Here is a 14,057-nt window from a genome sequence, read left to right on the forward strand (position 1 = left end):
TGAACCAGTCCTGGTCCTCCACCTAGGTCGACTCAGCCTCAAATTATTACCTGGTGCAATGTGTAAGCATTGTCACTATGTAGACAAAAGTGGCCGGGCTTGGTGCTGGCCACCTCGACCCCCTCGAACACCGTGCCGGCCTTCAAAGGTGCTCACTCGCAGCACTTCCCCCAACAGTGTGTTAAGGCTATACGGGGGTTCTTTGTCTCTGTGTGCATGAATGCCTTTGTGGCTGAGTGTTTGTATGGCAGCACTATTGTCAAGTGCACATGGTGTGTTGTACAAAATATTCTTAAGCATTTGTGACACAGGTGTGATGTGTTGATTTGTTGTGGCTTGCATGCAGCAGTGTGGCCGTGCGCCTATCTGGTTACCTACCCCCCGCGGCTGTGCACGCGTCCGACTCTACGATCGCGGATTCCATACCAGACGTCATGGCGCGTCCGTCCCGCGTGTCCACCGTGCAGGTCGCCAACGACGTTCTGGAGGAGATGAACCTCAAACCGGAGGAGGTGTTCCTGGCGCAGGGCACGCTGCGGCCCGACCTCATCGAGAGCGCCTCCCTGCTGGCCAGCGGCAAGGCTGACCTCATAAAGACGCACCACAACGACACGGAACTCATCCGGCAGCTGCGAGACAAGGCACGGCTCCGGGTGGTGGTGTTAGAGGGGGGGGGAGGGGGGCGCCCGGCTTATGCCGGCACAATCGTTCGTTGCTTGTTACCTGCCATCGCACGTCGATTGGGAAACACGCACGTCGACAAGTAAAACGGAGCTGAAGCTGCAACAAGTGCGCAGAGATGCGCGGAGAGGGAGGGGAGCCGTGCTTGGGATTGCACCGAGAGACAGCAAAAGGAAAAACATTCATTGGAGAATGACAAAAGTTAAGAGACATGATGGTGTCTGTTGAGTAACGAAAAACTGAACGTATTCGTCAAGAACACTGCCTTATAAAAGAGGGTATAATCGAGCGGCCAGAGAGCACAATTGTTAATGTTGTGGGTTTACTCTCCCAACACACCGGTGTGCTGAAGTCGTACTTAATTGGCACGTTTTATTTACGTGTTAAACCGTACTCAGTGGCTGTGTCGGGTGGTGGCAGGTTGAATGATCTAACCCAAAAACCTTTATTTTAGAGAGCACATAGAGAGGCCACAGAGGTACCTCTCTGGTCTATCTCTGTGCTGTGAATAAGCGGCATTGCCGAAACTGTCGCTTGAACCATACTTTATTTTAAGGCAGTGTTTTAAGATTAGGTTTTACCCTTTCTGGCAATAAAACAGGTGTTAAGACGTTAAAACACCAATCTGAAACCTTTTGCAAGGAATTATGTCTGCATAAACCACATATACTTGTGGTGAACATGCATTGTCTTAAACTGATTGGTCCACACCAGCTTTCTTTAGAGCCTAGTCTCAAACAGCCAAGTGCCGTTCCATTGTTTACTTCACCGTAGAGAAACGGAGCTTCGATCTCACCTGTTGCGCCGTGGCAGCGTTGTTGTTGCCGCGGATGTGTGTCGCCGTTGCTCACGCTCGTTCCCTGTGCTGCCACCCAGGGCCGGGTGGTGGAGCCTCTGAGGGATTTCCACAAGGACGAGGTGCGGTCGCTGGGCCGGGAGCTGGGCCTGCCCGAGGAGATCGTGTCGCGACATCCCTTCCCAGGTCCGCGCAACTATGGCCACCAACATCCGGGGTGCCCGCGTGCGTCGGTCAGAAAATGAGGGATTTATGCCGTGGAGGACTGAATGGCTCGTAGATTGGAGCGATGGTCCGGGATTTATGTCGTGGGGGACTGGGTGGCCCTTGGTTCCTTTCTCTGCGGTGAGCTTGCTTTTACTGCCGTGCGATGAATGTTGCCCTCAAGTTGCACGGCGAGTGGGAAAGTGTGCTGCATCCCGTGGTCCATTTGCTCATGATCTGCTTGTGCGCAGGACCCGGGCTGGCGATCAGAGTGATCTGTACGGACGAGGCGTACATCTGCAAGGATTTCCCCGAGACGAATCTCCTCTTAAAAATCATCACGGACTTTGCCGCCAGCATAAAAAAGGTGCGGCCCCGAGCCCTGCCGTTGGGACTGCGCAGCGCGCCCTTCCCACTCGCGCGCTAAGTCTGTGGCGTGGTGCAGGCACGGATGTCGACTCCTGGTCATGCAACAGCTGTGGCATTTGGCCATGGTCCCCCCCATAGGGCGCCGTGGTGGCGAGATGTTAATGACCTCGCCCGGTATGCAGGAGATCGTGGGTTCGATCCTGACCCTGACGCCTGCTGTTTATTTGGGGTTTGCATGTCTCTCGCCCCGTGGTAGCGTGGATTTTTCTCTGGGCCCTCTGGTTTTTTCTTCCACATTAAGAAACACGCGTTTAAGAGTATTCGTCTGCAATAAATTTCCACATGATGATAAGCCACTTTGTTGAGCTTTCATTTGTGGCCAGGTCGCTACTGAAAAAGAGCTTATTAGCTCAGTGGGCCTCACCTGGTAAAATAAAAAAAATTGGCCTAGCCTAAGTTTACCCCAATTTTGTTTCTGTCCTCATTCGGAGTTGTCGGTAAAATGTATCGGTGCTCACTAACAACTCTTTCCTCGATAGGAAGTTGTATTTGAAAGATGCTGCATGCGAATATAAATTAATAATTATACTTGTTTACAGTCCTTTGTAAACAAGTATTCGACTGCGGGATTAAGGCTTCCCCATACTGTGTTGGGTGTAAGACGTTTTTTTTTTGCCATACTTCAACGCACTGGTCGGTAAAGGTTGGTTAAGTCCTACCCAACCGGATACCACAGTCGGTGTTAGCTCATGAATTCCCATGTGCTTTCCGTATGTTTGTGCTGTGGTGATGAGATGTTGATTATCTCGCCTGGTATACAGAAGGTTGTGGGTTCCATCCCGACCCTGATACCTGTATATTTGGAGTGTGCACTTCTCCCTGTGGTCGCATGGATTTTTCTCCCAGTTCTCCGGTTTTTCCCTCCAAAATTAGAAACACGCATTTAGAGTATTTCGCTGCTATAATTTTCCACATCGTAAGCCAATTCTCATTGATAATTTTCTTGTTTTATATTTTTGTATTATTTTATTGTTTCCCTTCTACGTGACTTTACCGAAAGAACCAAGAATATATCTTCTTGGTTCTTTTGGTAAAGTCACGTCGAATGGAAATAAAATAGTAAAAATAAAACATAATAAAATAAAATTCTCACGACGTTTCGGCCACAACACAAGTAGCCTTCTTCAGGTGAAGGAACAGAACTGTTGGGACGACAGCGCTTCATTGAACGCTGCTAAGCTTCGCAGCGTCTTTTAAGCTGGGTGGGAGGAGCAGAGCGCCTTGACAAAGGAGTTTACATATCAACAGGAGAATTTAGCATTGAAATAGCTGTGTTAAAGTGTTGGATTAGCAGGCTGTTAAAGTCAGAAATTAGCATGTAACTGTGAGATTAGCATGATGTGAATGTGAGGGATTAGCATGTAACTGGTCACGGAAATAGCTATGTTAAAGTCAGAGTTTACATATCAACAGATACATTTAGTATTGATGCTAAAGGACTGCAACTACCCAACTATCATACAATAAACCGATGTGGAAAAAAACTAAGTATAAACTACTTCAATATAATAAATGTACTCAATATATTCTTCAATAAGTTGAGCTATTAACATAAAGTAACTGGGTATACACTACGCTATATAATGAATACCATATAGTAAACTGATAAAAAACTAAAATATAACTGCATCAATGTTATCAATAAACTCAATATACTCTCCAATCAGCTGAGCTACTAACAATAAGTCGTTATACATTTCAATTCTATGTCGAAAAAAGGGTGGCGGTTTTTTCTTTTCAATGTTAGCACCATGGAAAGCGACGAGCTTTGTCCAGACGGACGAGTCCATCTATGCTCGGAACGGAGGGGGGGGGGAGAAACAGCCACGATGCGCTGCTCTGTCCTGTGTTGCGTTACAACTATGTTATAAACTAGACTACTATACATTACAATGTTATACCTTCCAATCTAAACTACATTGTATAATACACAGCCCAATGTAAGCTCTAACATTATGCATTATATTGATATGTCTCTAACTAAACTTTTTTCTACATTATACGACTATACACCGTAATATACACTGCCATAGACAAACCCACCCTTGAATTATACAATGCGTTACTATACACTACCCTATACTTTAGACTGTGAAATATTAGACTTGTAATATTACACTATGTATTATTCTACCAACCCTACTGTATACCACACTGCTGTATATTCACTATACAATTATGATACTATATATTGCCTTATGAATTATGTTAAACATTACAATGTTATACTATTTATTATTTTACAACATGCTATAAACCATACCATTGACCGTCGTGTGAAAGGTATTAAGAGGCAGTGCCAGCGAATGGACTGTGGTCTGAAAGTCAACGTAAAATACAATCAATTAAAAACCGAAATGGTTTATAACGTATGATAGTTTGGTAGTTGCATCTGTTGATATGTAAACTCTGACTTTAACATAGCTATTTCCTTGACCAGTTACATGCTAATCCCTCACATTAACATCATGCTAATCTCCCAGTTACATGCTCATTTCTGACTTTAACACCCTGCTAATCCAACACTTTAACACAGCTATTTCAATGCTAAATTCTCCTGTTGATATGTAAACTCCTTTGTCAAGGCGCTCTGCTCCTCCCACCCAGCTTAAAAGACCCTGCGAAGCTTAGCAGCGTTCAATGAAGCGCTGTCGTCCCGAAAGTTCTGTTCCTTCACCTGAAGAAGGCTACTTGTGTTGTGGCCAAAACGTCGTGAGAATTTTATTTTATTATGTTTTATTTTTATTATTTTATTTCCATTCTACGTGACTTTGCCGAAAGAACCAAGAAGATGAATCCCTGCAGTCACTTAAGCTTTAAATCGAAATTCAAAAACGAATATAGTTAATAGTAGTTGAAGCGTTGCCAGTGGTCCCCCTGCTCTCCGTACACCTATCCTGTTAGCGCTCACATTCTCACTCGCCCCTGCCGTCCCTTCCCTTGCCCTCTTGCGTGTGCCCTCGTTCTACCTCCTCCCACAGCCTCACGCGTTGCAGCAGAAGGTGAAGGACTGCACGACAGATGACGAGCAGGAGAGGTTGACGGAAATCACAGGACGAAACTCGCTGCACGCCTTCCTGCTCCCTGTCAAGTCCGTGGGCGTGCAGGTCTGCACACACGAAAGAGGCCCACAGCCGTTTGTTCATTTGAGTGATGGGGTGTTAATCAGCAGCATGACATTTGAAAAATCTTGCTTTGGGAGACACACTCACTCTGGGGTGAGTGCTGGGTTTCAGATGCTGAACTATAAAAAGTATGAACTATTTTTTAATTTACCAGCTAAGGCCCTGTTGTATATGTAGGTTGAGAAAATGTATCCGATTATCTCTCGAATTAGCATAATTTATGCGCATAATTACAATATTTAGCAAATTTCATTTAACTTTCATTATTTTCATCAAATTTTCATAACCTACATATACAACAGCCCGCTGAGCTTTTTTTGCTTTTTTTCAGAAGCGAACTGGCCACAAATGATCGCTCATCGAAGTGCCTAATTGTGGACATTTATAGCAGCCAAACACTCTAAACGCACGTTAATTCAGAAAAATCCACACGACCACGGGGAGAATGATGCAAACTCCATGGTCCGACTTAAGATATTTCGATCTTACGATGGCGATACGACAAAATTGTAAAATATTTTAAATTTCGCGCGGCAGGCAAACGCAGCAGCGAACGATACGTTCAATGCATGTAAGATACGTAGATTTAACGATTACAGTTTAGGGTTACCACGATACGTTACGTTCAATGCATGTTAAAAGTTTTTATAGCAGATAGGATTGTTTCCTGAAAAAAACTTTCTATTAAATTGCAGTTCATATAGGTAGGCTAAGAATTTACCTTGTGTTTTTACTTTACATTTTACTGTGCAATACAGTATTGTAATAAATAAATACATACAGTATATAGTTTATACAGTACGGTACTGTAAATTTCTCTGTTTTGCTAAATTATCGCCATTCTTTAAGACTCCTGGGTAGGCTAGGCCATTTTCGACTTACGATATTTTTCACTTACGATGGGGTCGTCGTAACGCATTTCCATCGTAAGTAGAGGACTACCTGTATTATGTGTTCATGGCGAGGTTGGTGAGTGAGCCAGTAGAGGACGGTTTAAGGAGTAGCCTGGTAAATATCTGAAACGCTGCTGGCAAATGACCAAATGGGGCAGTTGGCGGTACTTTGTGGTCCATGGTTGGAGATTAGTCACTCCGGAGACGCATTGTTGGCTAGTCTTAATATGCCATCGGTGTAAGAGGTGGCCGCATCTGACGTGTGATGTTCTGATGCGGTTCAACACAGGAGCCTTTTCCTAAACTTAGATTTAGATTGGGCATCGGCGGTATTGTGCGGTTGACGTGGGCACTGGCGCATGGAACAACATGATGGGCAACGTCATGAATCTTTATAATCTTGAGACTGGTGGCTTTTGGGGCTCTGGTGTAGCTTAGTGGGAGCGAGTCTTCTACGACTACCGATGGTAGTTAAGCCTACAGTTGCCTTTGCCACCACAAGAGGGTAGTGGCACCCTGGATAAATAATGGCATTGCTCAAGACAGATGAGCCATCGATGGGTTCACTGCATCTACACATGCTGACAGATGAATACCTGCTTCATAGGTGCGCTCTTCAGCCTTAACTGGTTGTGGCGTGTGTGCTCGCACATGCAGGGAGACTGCCGCACCTACAGCTACGTGTGCGGCCTCTCCTCCAAAAGCCCCGTGCACTGGGAGTCGCTCTTATACCTTGCCAAGCTCATCCCCAGGATATGCCACAACATAAACCGGTGAGGAACACGGGCCCCTCCACACTAGCACCATTTCATCATGAATTCCCGTGCGTGCCGTTGGCTGCTAGGCAGACTGCGTGAGGCTCAGGAGTGGATAGGGGATATCTCTGCACCTCCGATTAGCATGGTTGGTTACGTGCGGTGCGAAAAAAATTCAACATGCATACATGTGCATATCTGTTTCTATGAATCTTATAAATAATACCTCTCTCCCCCCAGCTGTGATTGGATAAATTGTCGCGATTCACGGTCACGATTTGTTTAAAAAATAAGATCCTATTTTGTTTTTTGTCCCCGTGCTCCATTGAGAATATAGTGGCAGTTGGGTTTCACTGAGCCTATATATATAAGTTTGTTTTTAACTTTTATATAAACCTACTCCTCCTGCACATTTGTGCAAACGAGCTTTATAGCTCATCGGATTGCTCCAGTATAAAGATTCTGATTCTTATCTATGAAATAGGTGTGAGCTGTGACGCAGTGGTTAGCGTACTGTGGTATGAACCCTGCCAATTGAGGTCACGCTCAGGGCCCAATGCTTTGTGGCAAAGTCGCCTGAAGCCAGATGGTCGTGCCGATGAGTCTGCAAGAGTGGACAACTACGAGGTACTGGGTGTGTTAACAGCGCAACAACTACTAGGTCTGGCAGAAAGACAAAAAGGCGATTGTGTCGTGTGGTGGCATCAGCGAGATTGGCCGTAGTAATGACCTCTTGACCCACGACTTATCTATTTTTATTTTACCTGGTAAGGCCCACTGAGCTACATAGCTATTTTTCAGAAGCAACCTGGCCACAAATGATAGCTCAACGAAGTGGCTTATCATGTGGAAATTTATAGCAAGCAAATACAATTTTTTATTTTATTTTACTAAGGCCCACTGCGCTATATAGCTCTTTTTCAGAAGCGACCTGGCTATGACAAATGATTGCTCAACGAAGTGGCTTATCATTATGTGGAAATGTATGGCAGGCGAATACTCTTAAACGCATGTTGATTCTAAATGTGGAGGGAAAAACCGGAGGACCCGGAGAAAAATCCACGCGACAATGGGGAGAGAGACACCGCAAACTCTAAATATACAGCAGGCGTCAGGGTCGGGATCGAACCCACGGCCTCCTGTATACCAGGCGAGGTGGTTAATGTCTCGGCACTGTGGCGCCCCTTGACCAGTCCTTGACCAGTCCTTGACCAGTCCTTGACCAGTCCTTGACCAGTCCTTGACCAGTCCTCCCCGACTGGACAGGCCGTGAGTTTTGCCACGATTTCCTTCGGCACCCATTTCCCCCCCCCACCCCCCCCCCCCACCCACCCCTCCGCCGCTGACCAATGTTGCTCGCTGCGCATCGTCGTGTCCCCGTGGGCAGGGTGGTGTGTGTGATGGGGGATCAGGTGAGGGAGCCACCCACGGATGTGACGCCCACCTACCTCACCTCGGGGGTGCTCGGCACGCTGCGGCAGGCTGACCACACGGCGCACACCATCCTGAGGGAGTCGGGTGAGCGTGGAGCCGGGTTGTGTGCAGGCGGGGGGAATCTTGCTGGACGCGCAACAGCCGATATACGGGCTGGAGTATGTGTGTTTAGATTATTTGGTGCTATACATTTCCACATGATGATGAGCCATTTTGTTGAGCTATCGTTTGTGGGCCAGGCTATTTCCTAAAAAGCTGTGTAGCTCAGTGGGCCTTACCTGGTAAAAAAAATAAAAAATAGTTCATACTAAATATATATATATAGGGAAGAACAGAAGTAGATGGGTCCAATAACAGCACCTCCGATGAGCATGGGTGGCTATGTACGGTGCAAAAGAAGTTCATCATACAACAGTAGCAGCTGTAATGAGTGGTGGGCAGCCAAATCATAATGCAGGAAGAAACAGGAGAGAAAGTGGGCATTTGTGAGATTCTAGATTTAAAGCTTTCGTGACTGCTAGGATCCATACTCTTTGGTTCTATTGGGTAAAGTCACGTAGGTGAAAATAAAATAACAAAAAATCACGACGTTTCGGCCACAACACAAGCGGCCTTCATCAGGTGAAGGGACGAGACTGTCTGGAGGACAGCGCTGGAGTGGAAGAAGCCACGCTTAGATCACGACCTTTAAGCTGTGTGAGAAGAAAAAGACCAAGCGCCTTGACAAAGGAATTAGCATATAATTTAGCATTGAAATGGCTCATTGAAATAGCTAAGTTAAAGTATACACATCCGCAGAGGTACCCCTTGACAAAGGAATTAGGGGGTACCTCTGCGGATGTGTATACTTTAACTTAGCTATTTCAATGAGCCATTTCAATGCTAAATTATATGCTAATTCCTTTGTCAAGGCGCTTGGTCTTTTTCTTCTCACACAGCTTAAAGGTCGTGATCTAAGCGTGGCTTCTTCCACTCCAGCGCTGTCCTCCAGACAGTCTCGTCCCTTCACCTGATGAAGGCCGCTTGTGTTGTGGCCGAAACGTCGTGATTTTTTGTTATTTTATTTTCACCTACGTAACTTTACCCAATAGAACCAAAGAGTATTTGTGAGATTATTGACATGTATTTGTGCGTGTTTATATGGGTGTTTGTTTTTCAATGTGTGTGCTTGTGTGTGTGCGCCGTGCCTCCGATCATTAACGGTGGCGAATATTTTAACTGGACCTGGGCCTCCCCCAGGTCGACTCGGCCTCAAACGAGTACCTGATGTAGTGTGTAAACATTGCCACTGGGAAGCCAAAGGCGGCCGGCCACGGTGCTGGCCACCCACCCCACCCCCTCGTGTGCCACAGTGCCGACCTTTGTGGGTGCTTGCAAAGAGCACTTGCCCCAACAGTCTGTTAAGGCTACACGGGGGGGTGGGTGTGGATCTTTGTCTTTGTGCCTCCACGCAGGCTACACGAGCAAGCTGAGCCAAATGCCGGTGATCTTGGTGCCGCTGCACTTTGACCGCGAGCCGCTGCTCAAGCTGCCCTCGTGCCAGCACTCGGTGGTCGTCCGCACCTTCATCACCAACGACTTCATGACAGGAACGCCCGCCCTGCCCGGAAAGCACCTGCCTGAGGAGGTGCGCCCTTTGTGGGATTGTGAAGAGTGCGCCCGGGGCTGCTCCCGGCAGGCGAGAGGATGCATTGTTGTTGTTGTTGTTGGACCAAGTCGTGCGACTCGCACGCCCAGTAACACCGCGTGTCCGAGCAGCTTCTGTGTGGCGGGATAGAGGGGGGGGGGATAAACGGGTGTGGCATGGCTAGAGCAGGGGTCGGCAACCTTTCAAAGAAGAAGATAAAAATAATGATTTGTCTTTGATCAAAATAGTTTTGGAGCCGCATTGCACGCAGAGCTACGTGTACACAAACACAGCAGCAGGTGAACAGCAAGATGACCCAACAAATTATGACTTAAATATATTTGGTGATGGAATAAACTGCGTCTATTTCGTTTTTTTCCCCTGATTTATTCTTTGCCAATAACAGTTTGACTGTTGTACATGTTATAGTCACCAAGACATTCCATCGTGACCCATTCCCCTACCATTTTTTTCATCAATTATCTTAATATAAAATATGTATGTTGTTGAACTTCTTTCACACCGTATGTAGTCAACTGTGAAACAGAGGTGCGGCAGAAGGACAACAGAGGAGATGGGCTGATAGTAGTGCAGGACTTGCAGCTGAGCAGACTTTGCCTATGACTGGTACCAGCTGTTTCAAGGTCAGCTTCTATGGAAGAGGCTCATATAAAACTCTTCTGGGCAGTTGGAGGCAGCTGCCCATTGGCTGCAATAGAGGAAAAAGCACTCCATCATCTCTGCCAGAGTAGTCCCTCACAAATTTGAACTTGTGACTTTCCAATTGTGAGTTAATCGTTCTGCCACAGTGGCCAATCATTGGAAGGTTGCTCATCCTCCTCTGCTGCCAATATCGTCTCCCTTCCTCCAGCCATCCATGCTGTCGACTCCACTGCCCTTTGTCGAAGTCCAGGCTCAAGACCTACATCTTTACCTCTGCCTATGACCGACCGTCTCTCTAAATCAAACACACCCACTGTGTCTGTGAAGCATCTTGAGAGATGCGATTGCATTTAGACGCTAAATTGCGTGAACAGCTGTGTGTACGCTTTGCCATTTTAGCAGCATTAATATAACAGTTAACGTGGGACGTCCGTCCGGCAGGTGGTGTACAAAATGGACGAGGAGATTCGCAAGATTCCCGGGATCTCTCGAGTGATGTACGACCTGACGGCCAAACCTCCTGGCACCACGGAGTGGGAGTAGCGCCGACGGCTGCTTGAAAATCCTCACCGACTCAATAAAATACCACACATTCTCAGGCCCTTTCATTGTTCGAATGGATGTACAGGAGTGCATTGTGTATTTTAGTTTTTAATAACTCTGTGTTATTGCTCTCTTGTCTGTTTTTAAAGTGCAGAGGCAGGGTGAGTAAGGGGGGGTGGGTGATTGGGTACGGGGTGAGAGGTGCACACGTGCCTATTATTTTTGCAAACCGCGGAGCTGGGGTGGGTACGTGTTTTTTGCCAGCGAGCTTTTTGTTCCTGTGCGCATTGTTGCGGCCCCGCTCACCGAGATATCAAACTCGGTGTTTGTCGCGGATTAGTGCCGGGAAAGTCAAGAGGATCACATTTTCTAAATGAGGTGGCAAGCTTGACTCTATGGTTTTTATCTACACGATTCATGTTGCTTGTGTCCACAAAACCGTACGCAGCAGATCATGAGATGGGACGTTTATAAATCTACAAAGTCCCAAACGTAGCGCTGCTGTTCCTGCATTGGCTTTTTAAAATATATATAATAAAGTGAATTAAAAAGTGCCGAAAGTTACAGAATGTTCGATGGGAATATTGAATGTTGCCAAGCAAGACATGGAAGCATAATATTACTTTATCCCCAATTTAGCCTTACATATCATCATGCAGGCACATTGTTAGTGAGTGCCTATGAAGGGCCATCAGGGGTTTTATGGCAAGGACCTCATCCACCCACCTTTGTCTCATCAGTTCTGACCTTTGCACAGCACCGCGTGCACTGTCATGCAAACCACTGCTCCACAATATACACGCCCGTTGAGGGTTGACAGATATATAAGCTCGGCGTGAGCATTCCTGGGCCAGTTCAGCACAAATGAATGGCCGGTGCCACAGTGTTATTTTCAGGACTGGGAAAGACAAAGGCTGCCAGGACCTGGTGTATTGCCACGTGCCTGCAAATTGGTGCTTTGAGAAACCATTGCGAGGATTGCGCGGGGCGACCATGCGGTGCGACGGTGCAGCAGCGAGGGTTGTGTTGTATCCCCGCGTATGCCATGGGTCTTGTGATTTCGTCCCACCCTGCAAGACGCCCATAATTGGGAGTGACCAAACATCTCCCGCAGAAGCCTCCGGGAGAAGCTCTCGAGACTTTTCGTTATATAATAACATGGTCTTTTTATTATATTGCTGGTGACATGACTAGTCCCTTGTGTTAACCATGCAAGCCTTAATAGGTGCTCGCTAACATTTTATTGGAGGATCGTATTTCACTCGCATACACGGACCATGGTTTTGGTAGATGCCCTTAAGGTATTATGAGGTAGGGCTGAACAAAGTTGGTCACTACTGACGCCCCTATTTTGCAAAGTCTTTAATTAATGCTGATTAACAATAAAAGTTTTAAAACTGAAAGAAATCCTGTTATTTATTGTATCGTGCTAAATCTATATTCTATCATGGTTAGGGTGCCACACTGGCGAGATGTTAACTACCTCGCCCGGTATACAGGAGGTCGTCGTGAGTTCGATCCCGATCCTGACGCCTGCTGTATATTTGGAGTTTGCGTGTCTCCCCGTGGTCGCGAGGATTTTTCTCCAGGTCCTTCGGTTTTCCCTCCACATTTCGAATTAACATGCGTTTAGAGTATTTGGCTGCTATACATTTCCTACGTGATAAGCCACTATCGTTGGGCTATCGTTTGTGGCCAGATCGCTTCTGAAAAAGAGCTACATAGCTCAGTGGCGCCTTACCTGGTAAAATAAAAAATGCCTTTTTATTTTTGGCTTTTTATAATACATTGAATCTCTGATGCTGCATTTTGAGCCCCTCCACAGGGCACTTGGGCTCCGCGGCCACGCATTAACAACGTGCCGATCGTGTGTGGGGTGGAGGCGAATCCAATTGAATGCGCCGCAGCTAGAACTACCGAAATACAGGAGGATTGAGTCACGTGACGTGATGTGTCCAAACTGGGGGGAGGTCTGCTATCTGAGGAAAGGTTAATCTTATTGCAATGGGTAAATCATGTTTTATACATGTTACATATAAACATGGTTTGTTTGGGTAAAGAGATTCATCTTTTTTTGAAGCTTTCGTGACTGCAAGAATCCATACTCTTTGGTTCTTTCGGTAAAATCACGTAGGTATAAAATAAAATAAATCACGACGTTTCGATCGCAACACAAGCGGTCGTCCTCAAACGGAAAAAAAATATAATCCAGCAATTCCACTGACTTTACCGAAAGAACCAAAGAGTCGAGATAGATCAAGTTTAACCTAGATAGTAAAAAGTCAGTTTGTTCCATTCTACTGCGTTGCACGGAGTAAGAGTTTGCCCCTGTCCAGCCCTGTAAGCATTGATTGCTTTTTTATTCTCCCGTGAGACCATAACAGCTGGGTGCTTGTGAACGAGTAGGCCTGTGTCAAGAGGACTACGAGCGAAGCATGGAATTTAGTAGAGGTAGAGAGCCATGGAACATGCTGTAATAAATCACGTGGTGCCGGTTATCTCGTCTCGGCCAAACTTTCTTGCACCGGTACAGGACAAGCATGACCCACTTGCCTTGTCAATCGGCTAAAAATACATTGCCAACAAATTATACTCAAGATGAAGGCGGTGTAATCATGACGGAAGCCGGAGGTGCCACCGCGCCAACGCCCGCTGACCTCTTGCCAGGCCCCGCAGCTGCTACAATCGACCCTGCAACCTCCAAAGTTTTTTTTCCCGAGCAGTGTCCCATCGCCTGGACTTCCCCCTTGGGTTATCGGACTTGTCGAGGCCACGCCCGATCCTTGGCAATCGACCGCCCCTCCCTCCTGCACCACCGATTAGCAAGGTTGGCTACGTACGGTGCGAAAGAAGTTCACATGTCTCACGCAGCACAACCGTTTTTGACACGTTCTCTTCCAGGTGTCT

The 14,057-nt window shown here is 46.6% G+C and overlaps 1 protein-coding gene across 5 annotated transcripts in view; it reads left to right on the forward strand.

The window, feature by feature from the left end:
• Positions 1-13,648, forward strand: part of GMPS (guanine monophosphate synthase) — a 39,170-nt gene extending 25,522 nt beyond the window's left edge. For all 5 annotated transcript variants that reach the window (XM_032962389.2, XM_076070330.1, XM_032962391.2 and 2 more), the window contains 8 exons: positions 468-641; positions 1,558-1,663; positions 1,933-2,048; positions 5,092-5,217; positions 6,786-6,901; positions 8,271-8,401; positions 9,772-9,944; positions 11,049-13,648. In XM_032962389.2, the coding sequence (XP_032818280.1) occupies positions 468-641; positions 1,558-1,663; positions 1,933-2,048; positions 5,092-5,217; positions 6,786-6,901; positions 8,271-8,401; positions 9,772-9,944; positions 11,049-11,150 (1,044 nt within the window). In that variant the 3' untranslated portion in view covers positions 11,151-13,648. The remainder of the gene's footprint in view (positions 1-467; positions 642-1,557; positions 1,664-1,932; positions 2,049-5,091; positions 5,218-6,785; positions 6,902-8,270; positions 8,402-9,771; positions 9,945-11,048) is intronic.
• Positions 13,649-14,057: the final 409 nt, after the last annotated feature.

This window comes from Petromyzon marinus, chromosome 28 (genome assembly GCF_048934315.1).
Source record: "Petromyzon marinus isolate PM22_M1 ecotype Great Lakes invasive population chromosome 28, UKy_Petmar_22M1.pri1.0, whole genome shotgun sequence".
Taxonomy (NCBI): Eukaryota; Metazoa; Chordata; class Hyperoartia; order Petromyzontiformes; family Petromyzontidae; genus Petromyzon; species Petromyzon marinus.